This window comes from Ahaetulla prasina, chromosome 8, assembly GCF_028640845.1.
Source record: "Ahaetulla prasina isolate Xishuangbanna chromosome 8, ASM2864084v1, whole genome shotgun sequence".
In the NCBI taxonomy this organism is placed as follows: Eukaryota; Metazoa; Chordata; class Lepidosauria; order Squamata; family Colubridae; genus Ahaetulla; species Ahaetulla prasina.
This window is the reverse complement of record NC_080546.1, coordinates 16,760,373-16,784,930: the sequence shown is the minus strand read 5'-3', so window position 1 is coordinate 16,784,930 and position 24,558 is coordinate 16,760,373. Positions and strand designations below refer to the sequence as shown.

The 24,558-nt window shown below is 39.7% G+C and overlaps 1 protein-coding gene across 1 annotated transcript in view; it reads right to left on the bottom strand.

The window, feature by feature from the left end:
* The window catches only part of AFF1 (ALF transcription elongation factor 1), a 182,140-nt gene that overhangs the window by 42,759 nt on the left and 114,823 nt on the right, over window positions 1-24,558 (bottom strand). Inside the window, exons 5-9 of the mRNA XM_058193874.1 lie at window positions 16,132-16,176; window positions 15,033-15,119; window positions 13,482-13,516; window positions 11,499-11,502; window positions 9,566-9,615 (exon numbers count right to left, since the gene is read on the bottom strand). Of these exons, the coding sequence (XP_058049857.1) occupies window positions 9,566-9,615; window positions 11,499-11,502; window positions 13,482-13,516; window positions 15,033-15,119; window positions 16,132-16,176 (221 nt within the window). The remainder of the gene's footprint in view (window positions 1-9,565; window positions 9,616-11,498; window positions 11,503-13,481; window positions 13,517-15,032; window positions 15,120-16,131; window positions 16,177-24,558) is intronic.

The window sequence follows — 24,558 nt, the reverse complement described above, 5'->3', positions numbered from 1 at the left end:
ACATCTAAGTTCTCACCAACATCAATCAAGGAAATAGTGATAGCACGTAGACTTATCTCCTGCTTCACAGTGCTTTTATAGCCCTCTTTAAGCAGTTTGCAGAGTCAACATATTGTTCTCAACAATTCGGGTCCTCATTTTACCCACCTAGGAAGGATGGAAGGATGAGTCAACCTTGAGCCAGTGAGAATCAGACTGATGAATTAGCCTACAATACTCCATTCTAACCACTGCACCACCATGGCTCTTTAAACTATACAGTATGAAAGAAAAGTGTTTGAAAGTTATTTTAATCATTTTTATCAATATTTCTCCTTCGGAAGAAACGCAAAGCAGCTGAAATTTACACACATTTTGCATGCAAAAATCTTAGCTTCGACTCCTGTCAACTCTAGGCAGAAAGGATTCAGAATGAAAATTAGAGAGATTTGTCAATACATTTATACAATTCGGGGCTGGGTGTCCGCAAATTACTATAAAGTAGCCTGCATGTTACTAAAAATCTGTTATTAAAAGGGGGGAAAAAACCCACTGGAGAGAGTTTTAGATGAGAAGTCAAACATATATCTCGCTATCCAGGGAGGAGAAGAAGAAGATGAACACCTGCATCCATTAGATCTCTCATCATCATCATCATCATTACCACCGCCATAGTCATAATCAATCAATCAATCAATCAATCTATCTATCTGTCTGTCTGTCTATCGCAGAGTGTGTGTGTATGTGTGTGTATTTGTATATTCCAGCATAACTCTGGAACGCCTCGAGCAATTTCAACCAAACTTGGTACACTCTCTGGAAAAAAGTACTGGGGGGGGGGAAGACACCCCTAACACCCCTCGGGGTGAATATAGCAGCCGAACCGCCCAGCTGCAGTGGCCACATGCCACCTGCTGGGCCATTCCGGATGGTGAGGAGGATCATTGCCGCCAAATGGGTGTCGCCCCAGGTGGTTACCGCTGTGGCTGGCCATGTGCAGCCCCAGCGCCACCAGATGGTGGTTACCAGTGGGCGTGGGCAGCTGCATGGACAGAGGGTGGGGCCCAAAGACTTATAGTGATTTTGTGAATGATTTTACTTTATAATGTGTATACTATACATATACTTTTAAAAGCCTGTAAGGATTGGGATACATAAATACCCAGGCAACGCCAGGTTATCAGCTACCACTATATATTTGCTGTCTTTGCATTCAAATCTGCCAGTCAGACCTTGGGGGAGGAAGGGTCTTTGAGGGTGAATGCACCTTTATCTGCCCAATCAGGGAGTCAGAATGCAGATTAACATGTTTTCCCCATCATGGATCATTTTTTTCTTATTTTTCACAGGTGCTAAAAAAACCACAATCCCGATCATATGAAAGCAAAACTAAAGCCATGAAGATTCGTAACTGAAATAAGATCTGAAACAGGCCCTTCTTCACTTTTTGTTTCCTAGCCCTCTGCTATGCAGCTCATAGCAAAGGGCGTCTGCAGGATTTGGGTAAAATAAAATTCAGATGGTAGCTGTGATTGTGCTATGAAAATTCTGTTTTACTCATGGCAGATGTAAAAAAAAAAAAAGCCCAACATATTGGGACCTCCTATCTCTACTAGTAGCAACTAATTATATTATATTTTCTGTATATTGCAGTTTTTGTGGTGGGCCTCCAGATTATCCATAATCGTATGACAACAAAACAATTCTGTGGCATTGGCAAGTTACTGAATACAATTACTAATGGGGAAATCAGCCCCTTGTTTAGCCTTGATTAGTGTAAACACACATTCTAATGAAGTTTGGTCCTTCGGCATTTGTATTGTACAATGAATCCTATTATGTAAAGGAGGAGATATATCAAGGGATTATGTCGGGATAAGTAAAACCCCAGAAGGAAAATCCTTCAGCTACCTATTGAAGTTAATAATAAGATCCCCTGCATGGATGTTCCTTTTCTTCCTGGTTCTATATGGTATAGATTTCTACAAAAACTATAAAACAAACAAGACACCAAGGAAAGGAAGTTTAAAAGCATGCAGAAGAATTGTGGAATTGTAAGTGCAAAAGCATACAAGAGAAAGGTTTACGACCCACGTTCTGAACTGGTACAAGATTTTTGTAACTTATTCCTTCATTCAACGGGGATGATCTTGTGGGTGGTGACTGTGCATTTACCATGGTCACAAGTGAAGGAAGTGCAAAATAAAAAAAATAAAACAAAAATTATTTCATTCCATCCATTTTCATCCCATCGTTTACAGTTTCCTTTTCAGGTACTGATTAAACTTAGATTTATTTTGTTACATTCCACTCTCTCATTCCATGCTTCATCAGTTCTCCTGGGTATTCTGAACTGATCTACAGACCGTGCAGAATAGATGATGGAGCTAACTATTGGACTTCAGGGATCTGGTTTCATGTTGCCACATCATTCATCTAACCACATCATGGGAAAAATGCTTTAATGAAACTTTTCATGAGATGTTAGTAGGGATCGTTCAAAAGGATAAAACCACAGCCTGCTAGGAGTTTAGAACTGTTAGGTTTTTGTTCTGCACCGTGGACTAGTAGAAATAAGAACCAACTCCATAATTGGTCGTTTTAATAAACGCACATGCCATTTGTTTGATATAATGGTTAAGACCCTGGACTAGAGACCCAACATTCTACACTTCTTTACATGGAAGCCTGGGTGATTTTGGGTTTCTCTCTTTAAATTCATCCCTTGACACAAGGTTGCTGCTAGGGGGAAATACGAAGAGGGAACACCATGTTCCCTTAAGGATAGAGATAGATAGATAGATAGATAGATAGATAGATAGATAGATAGATAGATAGATAGATAGATAGATAGATAGATAGATAGATATGGACGGACAGACAGACCAGTGCATACTTATGGTTGCACATTACTGCTAATTGGCCTCATGTCTGTTGGCAGAAAAACACATAATTCTGGGAGCCAAAATCCACATATCTTAAAGAGTTACTGAGATTGAGAACTTTGTATGTGTGTGTTTGTGCGCGCATAAATAAACAAAAAAATATTTTTCCCTCTTTAAAATAAGATGCCATTGTAAAGACCACTTTCATTGTCCAAAGATGAATGCTATTTATTTTCCCATTATCTTAGCATGGATTTCTTCAAAAAAAGACAGACACAACCTGTCTCTATTGGCACATTATTAATAGCTTCCAGATAAACTATGAATAATGCAGCAACAACCTTGCAATTGAGGGGATTTTGCCAGGAAAGGACAGATGCTCCATTCATGAGTCATCAGTCTACCTGGAAAAATGTGAAGAAACATTTTGTAGGGGAAAATTTCTAGCAAATTTTAAGAGGAAAAGCAAAACTTAATGAAGTTCCGTTTTCTCGAAAGCTCATCCCTTTCTGCATTCTAAACAAATCATTTCAGATACATTCTACGTTTAAAATTTGAGATTCAAGTTCGGTGATAATTTCAAAACGCATTAAGAGTCCCGAAACTTCAAAACACATTAAGAGAACTGAGAATATTTCTCAAATATTTTAAAATCTGTCCTCTTAAATTCTGACTTACAATGCAGATAAAACTTTTAGCACTGCAAAACTGAAAAGAAAGTAGCAAGACCCCCATCAGATTTATTTCTTTTTTTTAAAAAAGGTATTGAATTTTTAGGCTTGCAGGAACTGGGGGAACAAAAGAACCTATGCAAGGTTGTTGTTGTTTTTTTAAATATCCACTCTCGTGCAGGAACTGTCTGATCTCTCTTCTAGTCACTGCCAACTAGAAACAATGAGCTTGCCCCTGCTCTTGTAAACAAGAAAAAAAGCCTCCATTCCAGCAAAGCCAGGTGTTAAATCTGAGAGCCAAAGTCAAGAATGAAAAAAAAACCCTTTGGGAAATCCATGTTTGCTCTGTAAAGCTGACTGCTTAATTTGGGCGCACAGATGCAGCGGGATTTCAACCTCTAATTAACCAGCACAAATGCTGCTTGTTTTTAGTTGGCTATGCTATGCAACTGAAGTGACTCAAGGTAGCTGGGATTTCAGGTGGTCACAAGAGAAGGGAAGGGAAGGGGGAAGGATAAAGGGAAGGGAAAGAGAAAGGAAGGGAAGGATTAAGGAAAGGGAAAGGTGTATTGGGGTACTACATACAGATAATTTAGGACAGTAGACTCAATAATTAAATAACAGAAGAAGATGTGGCTATCGTTAAATCTCTTCCCCACTTCTGCAGAGTAATTAACCATTCCCATTAATTGGGGAGGCAAGTTTTCCTTGGCAAGAGAAAGGAGTGCATTCCGGGGGTATTGGCTGCCCTTATAAAACAAGCATTAACCATTTTAAAGCACAGCCACATCCAAAGACTACACCCTGTGTCCAGACATAATCGAAAAGGATGCAGACAAAACTCTGGAGCTGTTTTTTTCATAACAGAGCCCAAAATCCTCCAGGGCAACTTAAGCCCGCCGTTCTAAATTTGGCACGAGGTATGGGCCGATGATTCACAGGGAGACACACAAGCAATTCTGTCTCGAAAGCCTGTGGAGTAATCCCTTTTCATCCTCAGTTATAAAACGCTTGATTTTTCTTTTCTTGCTCCTCTAAAACCAATCTGTCGCTAATTATATGGATTTAAGGTGTTCCTCTGGAGGCTGAGATAGGCCGGAGGGGCAACCTCAGGTTCCCCCATAGCAACCGTCTGAATTATGGATTTTCTTGAAAGAACTCTTACTGCACGGTTCAAAAACAAGAGGGTGATTTCATACATTTCCTGTACAGGTAGTCCTCGACCTTCAGCAGTTGGTTTAGTGACCGTTCAAAGTTACAACGGCACTGAAAAAAGCGCCTCATGACCGTTTTTCATCGTTATCTTTTTTGCCTCACACTCACGTGGTCAAAATTCAGATGCTTTGCAACTGGTTCATATTTATGACTAGCAGGATGCCCGTCCTTCGCTACAAAACTATGTGGTCGGGCGTGATAAATTGACACTTTCAGCCTGAAACGTAATGTAGAATGTGTAACTCTGTAGCATCAGAACGTGTTAATATAAGGCAAGTGGCAGTTGGAATGGGGGGGGGAGTAGAATGACCCAGCCCACAGGCCAGATGAGTCATGCTCTGGCCATGCCCACACCCGGTTTAGCGAAGGGGTAGTATCAGAGCGTGTTAATAAAAGGCAACTGGCAGTTGGAACAGAGTTCTTTTCAGGTGAGGAGGGGGAGTAGAACGTCTAACTCCTTAGCATCAAAGTGTGTGAATATAATACCGTATATGAAATACTAATGCTCTGATGGTCATTTCGAAAAATCCTTTCTTAGCCAGCATCTAGAAGCCAAGAGGAACATATGTGCCAAATTTCAAGTTTGTAGGCTTTCCCGTTCTGGAGATTTCGTGATGGGTGAGTGGTATTTGGCTTTAGATAGATAGATAGATAGATAGATAGATAGATAGATAGATAGATAGATAGATAGATAGATAGACTGATTTATGATAGTTGCTATGTTCCAAGATCATGTGATCATTTTTCTGACCTTCTGACAAGTAAAGTCAAGTGGGGAAGCCAGGTTCACTTAACAACTGGGTTGCTAACTATCAACTATGGCAATTCCCTTAACAACTATGGCAAGAAAGGTCATAAAATGGGACAAAACTCACTTAACAAATGTCTTAGCAACAGAAATTTTGGGCTTCATTATGGTCATAAGTCGAGGACTACCTGTATTTTATTTGGAAAAAATCATCCCCCTCTCCCTCTCCCAACATAATTAGGCTTTAATTATGCCTAATATTATTATTTTATTAATTAGGTTTTAAATTAAATGGCATAATTTAAACAGCCGTTATTCTTAGTAAAGCATGATCAGCCAAGCTTAACCTCTGCTGTTTTCAAGTAAAGCCTGCTTTAAGTACTGTAGCAGTAATATAACTGCTATTCTCTTCTTGCAAGAAAAACTAACTTAGCAAAACTAATTATAGATTTAAAAAAATGCTTGCTAGAAAATGAACTATATGGCTGCATAACCCTCACGAGAGGCAACTATGTTCTTGACTTAACACTATTATTTTAATGTTAGTTCAAATTTCTGACAACCTTGGGGAAAAATGATTTACGACCTGGCCTTGTATTTACACTATTGTTCCACCCCTGCAGTTACATGGTCATAATTCGGGGTACTTGGCCCCTGGCTCACATTAATGTCCAGTTGCAGTGTCCTGGGTCACACGACCATGATTTGTGCCCTTCCCAGCCGCCTTCTCTGACAGCTAATTCAGTCGATGAAGTTGAATTTGCTAAGTGACCACGTGTTTTAGCTAAAAATGATCATAAAATTGGGTTCAGGGATGACTTGCTTTGCAACCTCACCGACTCATGATGGAATTATGACCCAATTGTGGTCATAAGTCAAGGACGACCTCTATGGCATTATATATACTCACATTAAAAAAAAAAAAACCTATAAAAATGTCCAAATTCTATAAATGTTTTCATCAAAACTTCTCTCTTCCTCACCTTTAAACTAGTAAGCTTACAATTCTTCATGGCCACAACTGAGTTTTCAACCTCAGAGAAGAAAGTGCTAAATTTCATGCTAATATAGGTTGCCCTAAAGGTCAGAGAAATTTAAAAAAAACAAGAAACCTCTTGGCTTCAGAAAATGGGCTGCTTCTTTTTTTTTTGGTACTTGATGTCCTTTTCCAAAATAACATTTCTGCCCCAGGTCTAGATTTTCAGTTCCTGTGGCTGGAAAATTATAAAATGTACTGAGTTTTGGTGTACCCAGCATACAACAATCTAAATTGGAAGGGCTGTCAAAATAAAAGCATGAAATCATGCCTAAGCAATGACATGCTTGAAGGACCTTCCACGCCTGGGTTTACCTCTCTATCTTTTTGTTTTTTAAATGATGAGGAGCGTGTTTTATAACAAGCCCTCCTGTGGGAATGCCATGAAAATGTCAAAAAGTGCCCTCAATATTATACAGCAAATCTTTCCAAGGGAAAACAGCAGATTAATTAAACCATTTGAACTTTTTTGAGACCTGGGCTATTTCCAGGAAGATTAGAAAGTTCAAATAAAACCATTATGTGATGGTCTTGGGTTTGGGGTTGTTGTTTTTTTTGGATAATTCACTGGTTATTATTTACTTGTCCTTACTGGTTTTTGGCATCAGCCTGTCTCCAGAAATGAAACCTGGTAAACATTTTGTTTACTTACAAACAGTTCGGCACAGTGGCAAATCCTGAAGAGTTGCTGACTGGAAAAATGTATTCATCTATTAGAACAGCCAGGCAGGATGGAACCTGCACCTTACTTAAGTAAGACCAAAGCCTTGGCAAGAGATGTTAATCTTCAAGAAAACCCAACGCTATTCTCTAAAATCCCCTGAGCTTTCTTCCCACATACATTTATCTCCTCACACATTTCTGGTTTTGTTTTGTTTTTTCCTACAGAACAAAACCAAACAAAGATCACACTGGAATCTACGGAGGAGGTGACTCAAATTGGAAATGGTTGTTAAGGAAGAAGCAACTAAGATATACCAGCCAAAGCCCTACTATAATTTTAAAACATTCCTGGGATTTCAAACACAGTCAAGCTTAAGGCAAGCATCTAATTTTGCTAGGGAAAAGAACTTATTTATATCCTGTATTTCAGAAACAAATGGTGTGTGAGTGTAGGGCAAATAATACAGATAGTCCTCAACTTATGACCACAACTGAGCCCAAATTTTCTGCTGCTAAGAGAAACATTTGTTAAATGAATTTGGCTCCTTTTTAAGATCTTTACCCTTGCCACAATTGTTAAGTGAATCACTGCCATTGTTAATTTGGTAGCATGGTTGTTAAGTGAATCTGACTTCCCTACTGACGTTGCTTGTCAGAAGGTTGCAAAATGGGATCACATGACCCCAGGACATTACAACTGTCATAAGTATGAGTCAGTTGCCAAGCAGCTGATTTTTGATCACGTAATCATGGGAATGCTGCAACGGTCATGTGAAAAACGGTCATAAAATAAGTCACTTTTTTCAATGCTATTGTAACTTCAAATGGTCACTAAATGAACTGCTGTAAGTGAAGGACTACCTGCAAATGAAATTTTTAAAAAATCTCACTGACTGCATGGAAGCGATAGCCTGTTTTTCTCAATTGTAGCCAACTGCACTGAAGCAACTAGTTCTTAGAAATACCCAAATTATCTTCTTAACAGTATCTTACGCGTTAAAAAAAAAAGTTGATAGACTATCATGTTGTTCCCAAATTCCAGGTAGCTAACTTAGGGCAAACATACATTTCAAGACAATTAAAGCAGAATATCCATATTTAAACGTTCAAACAAATGGAGATAGCTGTTAGCTTTCAGTCAAATTAAAGAGACTATGAACATTACAGAAATAAATAAGAGGAATATAGAAGATTTCCTTACATCTGGTAATTCAGCCCAATACTGTATACTTCAATTGGCAGTTCTTAATAGTTGTAAATTGAGACTTTAATTTGATCTGTTTTGAATACTTTTAAAAAGGACTGAATCTACGCTCCTAAATGGATCAAGGCATAAGCAAGGACCTAAAGAGACAGCTCTTCATAGTTAAATTGGGTTTTCACTGATAACGTACAAAGTCTCTTAAACTGTAATAGCCTTACTGCTCAGCCTGCAGTGGAAATTCTGCACACAAACCGCAAGAGCCAGTTTGCTCTAGTTGTTAAGGCATCAAGCTGGAACCAGGAAACTGTGAGTTTTAATCCCATCTTAAACATAAAATCTGGCTGGGTGATTTTGGGCCAATGACTCTAGTCCAAGGGCTGTTGTTGTGGGGAAAACAGGAGGAGGAAGAAGTATTAGGTATGCTTGCCACTTAGGGTTATTTATAAAAAATGATAAAGGTGGGAAATAAATAAAGAATTCCCTTATTCATGGCTAAATAAAGGCTAAAACAAGTCTACCAGCGGAAAATTCAAGCAACAACTATTCAATTTTAGGTTTTTACGACTATATGCAGCCTTCTGAGAAACTCTACTATAAAGATAGTTTGAAAAACTTGAGTGCAGTTTCTTATCTCAAATATTTCATTAACATCTTCCCCCCCAAACCTGATATCTTTTAGAATTTCAGCTTCTTTTCAGCCACTGAATTGGTGAAGTTCCAATACATTAAATTTCAAGAACACCTGCTCTTCCTAATCGATTCAAATAAATATAATTAATTTAATTATATTTAATACACTGTAAGCCGCCCTGAGTCTTCGGAGAAGGGCGGGATATAAATGTAAATTTAAAAAAAATTCAATTTGCCAATGGAAATGTATTTTTTCTGTCCTCGCCGAACTCGTCAAATACTTCACACAAAGAGTAATGATCATGTTAGCTATAACGTTATAGTAACCTTATAATTTTACATCTCTGCAAGTACAGCATCTCCATTTGAAGTATGTGAATGCAATGCCAGAGCCTAAGTTGTTCTTTCTGCAATAGCCACATTTCAATTAAGTTAAAGCTACCAGCAGTAAATCTCCTCTCATTCACTAATGACTGGCAGATTTCGCTAATGAATGACAAACACACCAAGGGGGAAAAAAATGCAATGACTTACGATGTCCGTTGCTGAGAGACAGACAAAGTCTTCAAAGGCGTATCACACTGCTCTGAAAGACACCAAGGGGGAAGGGGGGGGGGAGGAAGATTTTGGGTGATGAACATTTCTGATCTTTTGCATTGATTTCTATTGTCTTTTCACCCCTTTCTCTCTCTCTCTCTCTCTGTATGACCTTTAGGATGGGGATCTTTAATTCACAATATATATGACTTAGGCAACACTACTGATCTGAAAATGTTTCCATTTTTATTTTTATTCCCTGGGAGGTTAAAAAAAAAAAAGAACGATACCGCCAAATAGTCTCAAAGGTACCTTCCCCCCCCCCTTAAAAAGGCCTGAACAGGTCTGAACCGGCTGATACCATCTCTGTTTGTCACATAAGAGACGTACAAAATGACTATATTATAAAGGCAGATAGGTGGACGATGTTTTCTAATAGCAGTAGTAATTTCCATTGTCAGAATAATCTGAAGTAATAGATTTCAATATTTCATCACTGTCCTCATCTCCATAGGTATCTTCATGCTTTTCTCTTCACATCTTATGCAATGTGCTTGTGACACATTAGCACATACATTTTTTTAAAAATGTTATTCTTTTTTTAAAGCTTAATTTTTATCGATTAAATTGTACATCGCCCAGAGAAAGATGGCAGTTTAAAAAGTGTGAAATATAAACAAACAAACACATACATAATGAATAAATAAATAAATATGCTTTGTGACATCTAAAAGCAGTAGAAGATGGGAACCACCATCTTGGTTTTTTATAAACCAAATCCAAATATCTTCAACAATGAGTTGGAACAAGGCATTCTTCTGCAAAGGTACAGGTTTCCCTGTCAGTTGTGTCCAACTATAGGGCAGGATGCTCATCTCTGTTTCTTAGCCAAAGTAGCTACTGTTGTCCGAAGACAATTTGCATGGTCATGTGGCCAGCATGGCTATACGTCAAAGGCACGTTACCTTCCCACTGAAGTAGTACCTATTTATCTACTCAATTTGCATGCTTTTGAACTGCTGGGTAGACAGGAGCTGAGCCAAGTAATGGGCGCTCACCCTGTTGCACAGACCTCAGGTCTCAAACCCAAGCTGTCAGCTCTCCTGCTGACAAGCTCAGCATCTTTAAGCTCATCTTCTCTAGGCCTAACAAAATCCAGAAATCCTAGGCATTGCCACCTATCAGATGGTGAGTGGCATGTCTCTTTCTCTTTCTCTTTCTCTTTCTCTTCCTTCCTTCCTTCCTTCCTTCCTTTCTTCCTTCCTTCCTTTCTTTCTTTCACAGTGGTCCTTCAAATAATCTCAACATGGAAACTTCAGCTGAAGCTAAACAATGTATTGCTCATATGCTGAAACTGTTTCACAGTTTAATTTCAAGAAAGCCGGGACTGTCTTCTGAATCTTGTAGCATGGAGATGAACGGAGGGAGAAAATGATACAAAAGAGATGGCATTTCAGGACGCAGGGGTAAAATGTATTACTCTTTAAGAGATCATTAGTTAACAAAAAAAGAATTTGGAGGAACAATGAGAAACCAGAGTCTTAACAGTCTTCTGTTAGAAATGCTGCGGAATGGATGCTCAGAGCAGAAACTTTGATCAGATGACTTCCATAGGCTCACCTCCTAAAACTTATCGGAACCAAAGACTGCTTCACTTAATCTCTAGCCAAAAGCCCGAGAAGCCACTCACTTTTGTTCACGTTTCATGTTACATGAATATAAATTCTGTGTAATCTGTCAAAACGAACAAATAACAGCAGGATGCAGCAGTTTATAAATTTAAGCTATGGTCTTTATACTTACTCTGAATTACTGATCCAGACTGCTGGGTTTCCTAGAAAGCAGAAAGGGGGGGGGATTTTTATATACAACCCAATAATTTTAGGGGTAAAGTAAACATAAGCAAACTTAAGCTAATCTAATGCCTCACTTTTCTTTTCTGTTTAGCAAGAAAAAAGCTGCATGATTTACATTCCTCCTTCTTTATTATCATAATAAATATTTATTTCTTTATAATTGCCATCATTGTATTATTACAGTATCATTATACTGCATAGTACTTTCGCTAATGAATGACAAACACACCAAGGGGAAAAAATGCAATGACTTACGATGTCCGTTGCTGAGAGACAGACAAAGTCTTCAAAGGCGTATCACACTGCTCTGAAAGACACCAAGGGGGAAGGGGGGGGGGGAGGAAGATTTTGGGTGATGAACATTTCTGATCTTTTGCATTGATTTCTATTGTCTTTTCACCCCTTTCTCTCTCTCTCTCTCTCTGTATGACCTTTAGGATGGGGATCTTTAATTCACAATATATATGACTTAGGCAACACTACTGATCTGAAAATGTTTCCATTTTTATTTTTATTCCCTGGGAGGTTAAAAAAAAAAAAGAACGATACCGCCAAATAGTCTCAAAGGTACCTTCCCCCCCCCCTTAAAAAGGCCTGAACAGGTCTGAACCGGCTGATACCATCTCTGTTTGTCACATAAGAGACGTACAAAATGACTATATTATAAAGGCAGATAGGTGGACGATGTTTTCTAATAGCAGTAGTAATTTCCATTGTCAGAATAATCTGAAGTAATAGATTTCAATATTTCATCACTGTCCTCATCTCCATAGGTATCTTCATGCTTTTCTCTTCACATCTTATGCAATGTGCTTGTGACACATTAGCACATACATTTTTTTAAAAATGTTATTCTTTTTTTAAAGCTTAATTTTTATCGATTAAATTGTACATCGCCCAGAGAAAGATGGCAGTTTAAAAAGTGTGAAATATAAACAAACAAACACATACATAATGAATAAATAAATAAATATGCTTTGTGACATCTAAAAGCAGTAGAAGATGGGAACCACCATCTTGGTTTTTTATAAACCAAATCCAAATATCTTCAACAATGAGTTGGAACAAGGCATTCTTCTGCAAAGGTACAGGTTTCCCTGTCAGTTGTGTCCAACTATAGGGCAGGATGCTCATCTCTGTTTCTTAGCCAAAGTAGCTACTGTTGTCCGAAGACAATTTGCATGGTCATGTGGCCAGCATGGCTATACGTCAAAGGCACGTTACCTTCCCACTGAAGTAGTACCTATTTATCTACTCAATTTGCATGCTTTTGAACTGCTGGGTAGACAGGAGCTGAGCCAAGTAATGGGCGCTCACCCTGTTGCACAGACCTCAGGTCTCAAACCCAAGCTGTCAGCTCTCCTGCTGACAAGCTCAGCATCTTTAAGCTCATCTTCTCTAGGCCTAACAAAATCCAGAAATCCTAGGCATTGCCACCTATCAGATGGTGAGTGGCATGTCTCTTTCTCTTTCTTCTCTTTCTCTTCCTTCCTTCCTTCCTTCCTTTCTTCCTTTCTTCCTTCCTTCCTTTCTTTCTTTCACAGTGGTCCTTCAAATAATCTCAACATGGAAACTTCAGCTGAAGCTAAACAATGTATTGCTCATATGCTGAAACTGTTTCACAGTTTAATTTCAAGAAAGCCGGGACTGTCTTCTGAATCTTGTAGCATGGAGATGAACGGAGGGAGAAAATGATACAAAAGAGATGGCATTTCAGGACGCAGGGGTAAAATGTATTACTCTTTAAGAGATCATTAGTTAACAAAAAAAGAATTTGGAGGAACAATGAGAAACCAGAGTCTTAACAGTCTTCTGTTAGAAATGCTGGAATGGATGCTCAGAGCAGAAACTTTGATCAGATGACTTCCATAGGCTCACCTCCTAAAACTTATCGGAACCAAAGACTGCTTCACTTAATCTCTAGCCAAAAGCCCGAGAAGCCACTCACTTTTGTTCACGTTTCATGTTACATGAATATAAATTCTGTGTAATCTGTCAAAACGAACAAATAACAGCAGGATGCAGCAGTTTATAAATTTAAGCTATGGTCTTTATACTTACTCTGAATTACTGATCCAGACTGCTGGGTTTCCTAGAAAGCAGAAAGGGGGGGGGATTTTTATATACAACCCAATAATTTTAGGGGTAAAGTAAACATAAGCAAACTTAAGCTAATCTAATGCCTCACTTTTCTTTTCTGTTTAGCAAGAAAAAAGCTGCATGATTTACATTCCTCCTTCTTTATTATCATAATAAATATTTATTTCTTTATAATTGCCATCATTGTATTATTACAGTATCATTATACTGCATAGTACTTTCCATAGTACTAATGTTAACATTTTAAATGGAAAAGAAAAGAAAAGAAAACAGGGAAATTATGCATTTGTTTCATTTATTTTTGTCAGGCACAAGAAACCAGGAGCCAGCATAGAGTACTGAAAGCAGGGCGAGTTTATTTCAAGCAACCTATACCCAAGAATATGAATTAATAACAGTCAAGGCTTCAATTAAGAATCATGGACTTCAAAGGGGGCTGAACTTAGGTCTCTTTTGCGAGTGTGCGGACTCCAGACTGATGACATGTTTCACCCCACCCTTGGGCTCAGCCTGGTCATCTCCTACAATTTGCACTCTATTTTGTTCACACATGCGGATACATACCACCGCCTCTCATGATGGCTTACAAAACTAGCAGGGTAGGAACAAAAAGCACTAGAAGAAACATGTTTTCTTGTGAAAGAAACAGGGCAAAAATCAAACTTCTGTTAAGCAATTCCAGGATGTAATAAATAGCTAAAAAGCACGAGCAGAATAATAGTAGCAGTTGTGAGATTACTGACATCAAATAATGGAGCACAATGGCTCATGTGGTTAGGATGCTAAATTGGAGGTTAGTAAGCCCACGTTCAAGACCCGTGTGCTGCTCTGGGATGGGGTGAGTTTCTGTCCTTCACTGCAGCTCCTGTTGGGGACATGAAAGGAGCCAGCAACTGGGTGTCCTCCTGGCAATGGTGATATCACTGGGTAATTCTTTCAACTCAGCTTCTGACATGAGTGCAATGCAATTGACATCAAATAAGTAACTCAGGAATTATATGTCTTTGGGCACAATGAATAAATCTAGTGTAGCCAATTTGTTCTGGATGCCCTACACAACTCCTAAAATAATCAGGCAAGTATGACCATAATGGGGAATTCTGGGAGTTGCATCTACTCTTGTGGAGTGTATTCCCAGGTTGTAGAAGGCTTCGGGCATTTAGAAGTTAAGGGAAGAGAAGTTCTGAATGACTTTCTACTATGGAGCAACTGTATATGTCATGACTTTTAGGAAAACTACTTTTTCCTGAACATAAAATGACTCACCTTTTAAGCTACATGTTAAACAAAACAATGATACCAAAAACATAATCATAAACATTTACATGTCCACAGAGATTAGTTCAAAGCAATAGTTGCATGAAAGAAGCTATCTTTTTATGATTGTTTGTTTTGTCCTGCAAACTTTTCCTCTCTGCTAGAAACAACACATGCCAAAAGCAGTTGAATGACATGCATTTTCATACATTAATTCACATGGATGGAATGAAAAGATTTTGTTTCTTCACCTTTACGGGAAATGGAAACTTTGAAGGTTCAGCTGTGCTAGGAGTATGGATGGCTGTCAAAGGAGGTGGCCATGAATGGGTCATTTCCTGGAGAAGAAATTGAGAAGAACAATAATCAGCTCTTAATTCCTAACTTTATTACTTCCTCAGCTGCAAAAAGAATAAGAAAATCTTCCAACAGTAATATGGGGATGTAACTGAAACATTATTTTTCTAGGCTTTTGAAACCTAGAGTTGGAAGGGATCTTTGAAACTATCATCAAAACAGTCGGACGTTTATTCCTTAATATTAGAACACTCTGCATTTAGAGGAATGCATGCCGTCCTTCTCTTCTCCTGTCATATTCCTTTATCTTCTATTCTTTTCTACAGTTTTGAATGTGATAAATAGTGGCAATGTGTGGAGCATCATTAAAAGAAAGAGAAGGAATATCACAATATGCATAGGGAACGCAATCCAAATTCTACCCCTCCTTTTCTTCTTTTTTCTGAATTTAGTTTGTACTATCTTTTAGTATTGAAAAACTCTTCAATCAAAAGTTTTTTTTTTAAAAAAAGGAAACCCAATCAAAATAAAAATCAGTATTTTTTGGATTCCCAGCTTGTGTTTCTTCCAAAAAGCCAAAGTTGGAAGCCAAATTGTCTTTGGGATTCCTGCTTTATTAAAGATAAAACAAACCACAAATTGGATTCCCTTATAAGTTTAAGCTTGGATAGGAAGTTATTGGTCATCTGTGCTAAGAGAGGAGCCCAGCAGGACACAAGAATGCTTTTTTTGTAACCAATAAGCCAAAATCTCAGAGAATGATAGCTCATCCACTTGGATAAAAACAGACAATGTGTTATTTGTAGTCCTTCTTTTTTTTTTTTTTTTTTGGCCTGAAACCAGAAATTATTTAAACATTCAAGATGGTATTCTGCTTGAAACCTACTGATTAAGTTCTGTAGCAAAGAAACATGAACAGCATTATTTGGGGGGGTGGAACCCTACATTTTTGGTGAAGAATATAATGATGACCCTGTAGTTAAAAAACAACAACATGAAATTAGTACTGCTTCCTTTATGGCATCTTTTTCCTCTTAATGTGAATATACTCACCTTCAAAATTTCTTCAACACAATGGGCTTCATTGGAGTAAGACTGCTGAAAAACATAAAAGAGAGGAATTTTAAATACATGAATTAGGAGTACATTCATGTACAAAAAAATAAATCACAATACGAAGATTTGATTTACAGTATCTATTGCAAGAGAAAACAGGAGTGGTGAATGTTGGCATGAAAAGTTCTGTTTAAAGACAGAATTTTCTCTCCCTACTTTTTGGGTTAAAAGGAGGGGTTTTTTTCCTCCCCGGTCTTTAGTTAAACTAGACAGCAAAACCTGCATAAAGACTACAGATGATATAGCTAAGCCCAACAGTGAGCAACAAGTGATTGTGCTATTTAACTGGCTGAAGTTGTGGTAGTTACCTTAACCCACAACTAATAGGAATTCCTGCATGGAGGTGAGTTATTTCATCCGCAAGTCAAACCTGAGCTTCAGAAGGAATTTCTCACACCATGCCATCACTGTCGTGAACTATTTTTGCCACTGCCTGGAAAGCACACAATATATTCACCACAGGAAGCTGCTCTCTTGAGAAATAGGTCTAGTAACTGCCATTAGAGGCTATTCTCCAAAGAATAATCCCGCTTCAACTGTAGCTAAAGCAGATTTTTTCCCCCTGTTTCTTTCAAGACTGATGCCACACCCCATCACTGCTCTGAATGCTCAGAAATTCACCTCCGTCCATTACACACATGCTTAAATGCTCCAGCCTTCAGAGGGAAGTAATAGTACTGAGAATAAGGCAAGTCTCGGCATGATTCCAGCATATTATTCCAACATGTTTTAGCTTCCAACGGTGAACTAGAGCCAAGCGTCTTCAAACAGAAGGCAAGTGCTTAAGACAACTGCTTAAAATTAGGGGGGGGGGGGTTTGAGGGAAATCTTTAAGAAATAACATTCATAATTAAGCACTGTATAAAGTACCAGAGTAATCTAACAATAACGAGAAATCTAAAACCAAAATTTTGGTGAGAAATTTGTGAGTCAATATGAACATTTAGAGGAGTCCTCCCACATCTTCTGGGGACCTGATCTCTCTCATTGCCTCCACAATTCAACTACAGCAACTACAACACAACCCTTAATTTGCTGGACTGTGTAGCCCCCTCAGCCCCAACCCAACACACAAACTCTGCACCCTTCATCCTTACATTCTTCCTATCTTCATCCTTACTCATTTTTGCACGCTGTTTCCTCAGTCCTCCCTCTTCTTGATAATTCAAATATTAGATTAACGTTAACTTTCTGTTTTCTTATCGTTCTGTGACTTTATTTATAAAAAAAAATATTAATGAAAGCATTCCATGTCTTCACACCAGGTCAGCCATTCTAGGAAAGTTCTCCCCAGTGACCAGTCTTTTTTTTATTTTTCAACCCAAAGTCAAATGGGATACACTGTTTTGCCTTCTTGGTAATTTTTTAGTAATTGTACAATCTATTCATCTTTTAGCAGCTATCAATGTACATGAAGGTCCTTCTGTAACAGAATCCATTCAATAAAGGAGAACATTTGTCCGGATTGAAATGAGGGGTGCTTGGTGCTCTCTGAGCTTGGTTGTTTTCTTGCAGACATTTCATTACCCAAACTAGGTAACATCATCAGTGCTCGTCACTAGCATCACTAGCTCTGATGATGTTACTTAGTTTGGGTAATGAAATCTGCAAGAAAACAACCAAGCTCAGAGAGCACCAAGCACCCCTCATTTCAACTCCGAACTACAAATGTTCTGCTTCATTGGTTATCAATGCACATGTTTTCCCGCAGCTTAAACCAAAGTTAAGTAGTAGGACTGATTCACAAATTTTACAGTAGACTAAGACTTCCCAGCAGATTGTAAGTAACTTGAGGAGGATCGCACTGTTTGCTGTGGTCCACCGGTGGTTAGCGGAGCTGGCAGCAGAGTCAGACACTGAGGAGGTTGGGGAGCAACATGGGCCAGTTCTGGAGGTGGGGAAAACTCGGACGAGGGCTCTGCGTCGGAGGCAGAGAGGGAGATAGACAGCAGCGAGGCAGAGGAACGGCTGGAGGCCATTCCCAGTGTGTGCATATGCAGAGCTGCCAGAAGACAAGAACAACTCAGAAAGCAGGGTCAACTTGGGAGTAAAGCCACACCTTGGAGATGATTGGCCCCTCCCATAGGAAACAAAAAAGGAGCGAACGGGGAGGGAGCTTTTGCAGGAAACAATTCGTTCGTTCGGTAGTTTCAAGAGTGGAAAGTTCTGTTCGTGACTTAGATTCTGTGTCAAGTTTATCCTTACTCTGCCTTTGGGAACAAGTTACGTGGCAGCTTGCCAAACGAGATAAAGTGTGTTGAGAAATATTCCTTTGAAAAACTGTTTGGACAAACGTTGCTGACTGTGAATGAAAGTAAAAGAGGTTTTGCCAGGACCAATTTCTGCTTCCTGCTTTTTATCGTATTATATTTGACGCTTGCAAGGAACGCCAAGCCTAGTAAAGCTACATGAGGAACATATTCACCCAAGATCTATTTTACAATCCCTTACCTCCCCTTAAGTGAGATGCATGCTTCCTCAGAGTTTTCATTTTTTGTTAGGAAAGGTCATAAAGAAGAATGGCATAGTTGATTTGATATAGTCTCTAATTTCCAAACATCATAACTGCAAATAGCCAGGAACCATTAAAAAAAAAGGAAAGAAGACTTGGCTTGAAGGATGGATTCCTGTCCTTTGCATGTCAATTTAACAATCAGAAATAATATTTTCAGGAGGTTTCCTCTCTGCTATGGTTTTTTTATACCAGTGAAGATATGGTTTTGCTCAGACAGAAATGGGTGTGTATTAATTATGGCTTCTTCTAATTTTTCCTCATTATCTGAGCCCTGAATTAAAGTGGATGTTTTTTTTCCCCTAAATCAGATAAAGAAAATCAAGAAACCACTTATTACTGTTTAACATTAATCCGAATCTCTGTCTAGACTAGAGATCCTTGCTTAACAGCACTCAGCAGTGGGTGAGTTCTCATCTAATGGCAAGATTCAAACCAATGGCTATCCGGCTAACATTTCAAGGTGTCAACTATACCTCCCACAAATTCTCACTGTATTACAAAGTGCTCTTGAACAAACAGCAAGTCTTTCCTTTTGCTCTTCATTGAGTACAGCAGACACACTGGTCTATTTACAACACCCATAAAGCAGTAACACCTCCTGGGGTTGAAAACACTTTCGTTTTACCACAGACCGAAATGTGAGGCTTGGAAAGGAAACCGGTTCAAGATATTGCTTATATGATTTTTATGACCCAATCCTGAAAGATTTTATTCCTAGTCAATGTATTCATTTTCTCCTTTTTTATTAACTTGCCGAACCAGTCAATAAAGAAAAGGAGCTTTTTTTTTTTCATGCCTGTTAGGTACATGAAACAGGCAAAAGGATGGCTATTACGAAACACCGTGAAGTGCACACAAAATTTCTAAGTTTCACAAGACCTTCTTCTGGCCACTAGGCTAAATGTAAACATAGCATATTTTTTTCTTCCAACATGGTGGACTCCGATTTCTACATTGAGAGAGAAGTCTCTCTGGAAGGAGAAGGCAGGCCACACCGTTCATAGGCGTAAACAATTAAAACTCGTGTTGTCATAAAATCAGGCACGAGTCACTTAACGTCTGCCTAGTTTAGCAATGGAAATTCTGGTCCCAGTTGCGGTTGTAAGAGGAGGAACACTTGTCCATACTATTAGCAATATATAATGAAACAAAACTGTCAGACTACACAGTACACTTTATGATCCAACCTGAAGCCAACTGCAGATAGAAAAAACATTTTCATGGAAACTGGAGAATACTAGATGGAAGGAGAAAATGTGCTCTCTTGGTTCCTTCCTTAAACATTTTTAATTTATATGCTGCTGCATTTTCAAAAACAAAAGCCCTGCTCCAGATATGTTCTGAGGCCAAACTTTCTTCCTCATTCTGCTTTGAGGAGGCATTTGTGTCCACCAACCCCATCCTATGCGTTCATCTGCAGAAGTTTCCATTGTCACCACAATTCTCTTGCTTTTGTACATATGGTTAAATATGTCTTCAGTTTCGTCTATTCATTTTAAAAAGGAAACTACACTCCGCCATCTTTTCAGTTTCCAAATCAGGATTTAAAACAAACCTCTAAAGCAAGGGTGGGGAACTACGGGGCCCTTTTACAATTTGTGGACTTCAACTTCTAGAATTCCTGAGCCAGACATGTTGGCTTAGGAATTCTGGGAATTAAAAGTCCACAAGTCGTAAAGGGGCCATAGTTCCCCACCTCTACTCTAAAGGTACATTTTCTGGTTTTCCAGTGGGAGAATTTGCATGCAGAATGCCTAGTATCAACACTTGTTCTTAAACTATATCACAGGGTGCACAGATTTTAATTGTGTACATGGTCAGTCTGCTACAAGGGAACCTCAGCATTTATCTGCTAAACTACAAGTCAGCAATAAATCCTCTGGATGGCCTTTAGCTCAGTTGCTCGCTCTCTCATCCTCAATTTGTACATGGTAAAATGAGAACAAGAGTCACCTTCCTCTCTGGATCAGCAAGCAAGCAATATATATCAGCCAAGACAATTGCTCTGCAAATTATTAATAATAATAATCTTTTTTTTCATAAGTGCATCAAAATGGTTTTAGGCATTTTGGAGTTAAGTGCATCCAATTAGAATTATAAAATAATATAAGCCAGTCTGAAGGGCATCAGATTGAAGAAGACTTAGGTTGAAGAAATTGTGCGAGATAAGAAAATGTCTTATAATGGTCAGGTATTTTCTTAAGTTCCTCAGCACATCGAAAGGCCATTGCAGGTCAGGGAGCAAGTTGGCAGAGTGATCAGTCTGTGATTTTTAAAAAATGAAATTCCAATTTTAATTTTGATTACCTTGGAAAATACTTTGTAACAGTTGGATTTCAAATCTACATTCGTTCCGATAATTGTCTTAACTTGGCTATTAACTGCCACTTTTACATTGGAAGAAAAAGATGACATCCCAGAGCCATAATTATCTTCCAATGTGTCAGTTTTAGAAAATGGTGGTTGTTGTGGTACCTAGTTTTTGTAAGAAATCCATTTCCAGTAGAGATTGAGAAACATCATCTTTTTCAAAGGGAAGTTGGATGGCTTTCATGTGGATTTTTAAATTTTTTAAATGCGTAGGGTAGTAGATGTGCTTGATTGCTAAATACAGAAGATTTAGAGCTAAAGCTGCCAACTGTATATTTATTTCACTCCTGTGCTGTTGTTAGCAGAAGAACTTGTAATATTGGAAAGAGGCAACCAAGAAAAAGACTTCAGTCCTAGAATTTGCTTTTCAGTGCTGTGCCTATAGGTCAGGGGTCCCCAACCTTGGCAACTTTAAGCCGGGTGGACTTCAACTCCCAGAATTCCCGTCAGCTTTGCTGCCAAGGTTGGAGACCCCTGTTATAGGTGAAAAGACTGCTCAAAATACCAATGTTTTATACCAATGTTTGTGTCACCCTTTTAGCCCACCTAACATTTTATTCCCCATTTTAAAAAAATCCTCTGGGCCAAGGCTACGACTAAAACTTGCTAGGAAGATATCTTGTTTGCATATTCTTCCTTTAAACTGACACAGCCAGCAGAATTTCTGCAATTATTAGTATCTGTTCCACATTTGTGACTAGTTGAACACAAATGTCAGCTAGGAACAAAACCTAATGCCCTGAATTTTAGCATTCTCAAAGGCCAACTAGGGCGATCTCTCACAGGATGCAATAAAACTGTTTTATTGAATGCATGTGTATTTGCATGTCCTGGTTATTCTCCACCCACCCCCCCATTTTTTGGGGGGGATAATTCAAATTTGCAAATCTTCTGGTTGGCGGCTACAAATCGTTAGTTAAATCCAAGAAAACAAACAGGGAAACTTTTAAATATATGTAAAACATACCACTCCAGGACAGGAATAGAACATTCTGAACTTCTTCAGAACAATCTGTGACTCCCCCATATCATTATGATTTGGCTGACCACTGTCTGAAACAGTAAGTTCTACACATACACACACACAAACACTTTATAATAGGCTGTCTGTTGTGGCTCTCAGGCAAAACATAAGCAAGGATACGTGACCCACATTGACCTGGTTTATATAATAAAAAGAATCCAGCCTATAGAGTGAACTCAGACCGAGAAGACTGAAGTCTAATAACAAAGTCATTTTGGATCAGGACAAATAGCTTCAAAGTCCTGCACTCTCCAAATAAGTTGGATGTGACACAACAATTCCCAGCAGTTTTATGAAAGTTACAGCTGAACATGTTTGAAGAAGATACAAGATCAGAAGGCGTACCCTTACACTTTACCCTTGTGTAGGCTTGAGCGAAGCCTGGTTTCATACGATATACAGAAAGTCTTCTGAAATACTTTCTGAATTTACAGTCAAACTAGTTGTAATGTAAGCAGGTTTATGGCTAGATATTTCAACATATTCATTTTATCTAAATCTATTCTGCCGCGGAAGGAGAAAAGCATAAACTTTCCTTGTTTACATAAACATCCTCTGTTACTATTGTTAGCCCTGAAGCAGGAAAAAATATTTTTTTAAAAAAAATTAAATAAACATGTTAAGGTTCCCCCAAGAATCATCTAATCCAGAGCTGTCAAAATTCACGGTCTGCAGGCCAGATGCGTCATGCGCTAGCAACGCCCACACCCAGTTTACTAAAGGGGGGGGAGTTGCAATATGTCACATGACGCCATCGTGACGCAACAAGTTTGACATCCCTGATCTAATCTGACACAAATCTTTTGCTAATCTACATGGGAGTTAAGTTATTTATTTATTGTTCACATTTATATACCGCCCTATCTCCCTAGGGACTCAGGGCGGTTCACAGGCACTTAAAAATACACATAAATACAAACTAAAATAACAAGTAAAAAACTTATTCCATAGCCGAATTGTTAAAACCATATAAATAATAAAACCCATTTAAAACCATAAAATTTAAAATCTAATCCAGTCCCGCGCAGATAAATAAGTGTGTTTTAAGCTCGCGACGGAAGGTTCGGAGGTCCGGAAGTTGACGAAGTCCTGGAGGGAGTTCGTTCCAGAGGGTGGGAGCCCCCACAGAGAAGGCCCTTCCCTTGGTGGTCCCGAGACGGCACTGCCTAGCTGACGGCACCCTGAGGAGTCCCTCTCTGTGAGAGCGCACGGGTCGGTGAGAGGTGTTTGGTAGCAGTAGGCGGTCCCGTAAATAGCCCGGCCCTATGCCATGGAGCGCTTTAAAGATTGTCACCAAAACGTTGAAGCGCATCCGGAAAGCCACAGGTAGCCAGTGCAGTCTGCGCAGGATAGGGGTCACGCGGAGCCACGAGGGCTCCTCTATCACCCGCGCAGCCGCATTCTGACTAACTGAAGCCTCCAGATGCCCCTCAAGGCGAGCCCCATGTAGAGAGCATTGCAGTAATCCAGACGAGACGTCACGAGGGCGTGAGTGACCGTGCATAAGGCATCCCGGTCTAGAAAGGGGCGCAACTGGCGCACCAGGCGAACCTGGTGGAAAGCTCTCCTGGAGACGGCCGCCAAATGATCTTCAAAAGACAGCCGTTCATCCAGGAGGCGCCCAGGTTGCGCACCCTCTCCATCGGGGCCAATGACTGCCCCAACAGTCAGCTGTGGACTCAGCTGACTGTACCGGGATGCCGCATCCACAGCCACTCTGTCTTGGAGGATTGAGCTTGAGCCTGTTTCTCCCCATCCAGACCCGCACGGCTTCCAAACACCGGGACAGCACTTGATAGCTTCATTGGGGTGGCCGGTGTGGAAAAGTACAGCTGGGTGTCATCAGCGTACAGCTGGTACCTCACACGAAGCCACTGATGATCTCACCCAGCGGCTTCATATAGATGTTGAACAGAAGGCGAGAGAATCGACCCTGCGGCACCCCACAAGTGAGGCGCCTGGGGGTCGACCTCTGCCCCCCTGTCAACACCGTCTGCGACCGGTCGGAGAGATAGGAGGAGAACCACCGATAAACGGTGCCTCCCACTCCCAATCCCTCCAACCGGCGCAGCAGGATACCATGGTCGATGGTATCAAAAGCCGTTGAGAGGTCTAATAGGACCAGGGCAGAGGAACAACCCCTATCCCTGGCCCTCCAGAGATCATCCACCAACGCGACCAAAGCCGTCTCCGTGCTGTAGCCAGGCCGGAAACCGGACTGGAACGGGTCTAGATAGACAGTTTCATCCAGGTGCAGGGGAAACTGATATGCCACCATACTCTCTACAACCTTCGCCGCGAAGCGAAGGTTGGAGACCGGACGATAATTACCTAAAACAGCCGGGTTCAGGGAAGGCTTCTTGAGGAGGGGCCTCACCACCGCCTCTTTCAAGGCGGCCGGAAAGACTCCCTCCAACAAGGAGGCACTCGTAATCGCCTGGAGCCAGCCTCGTGT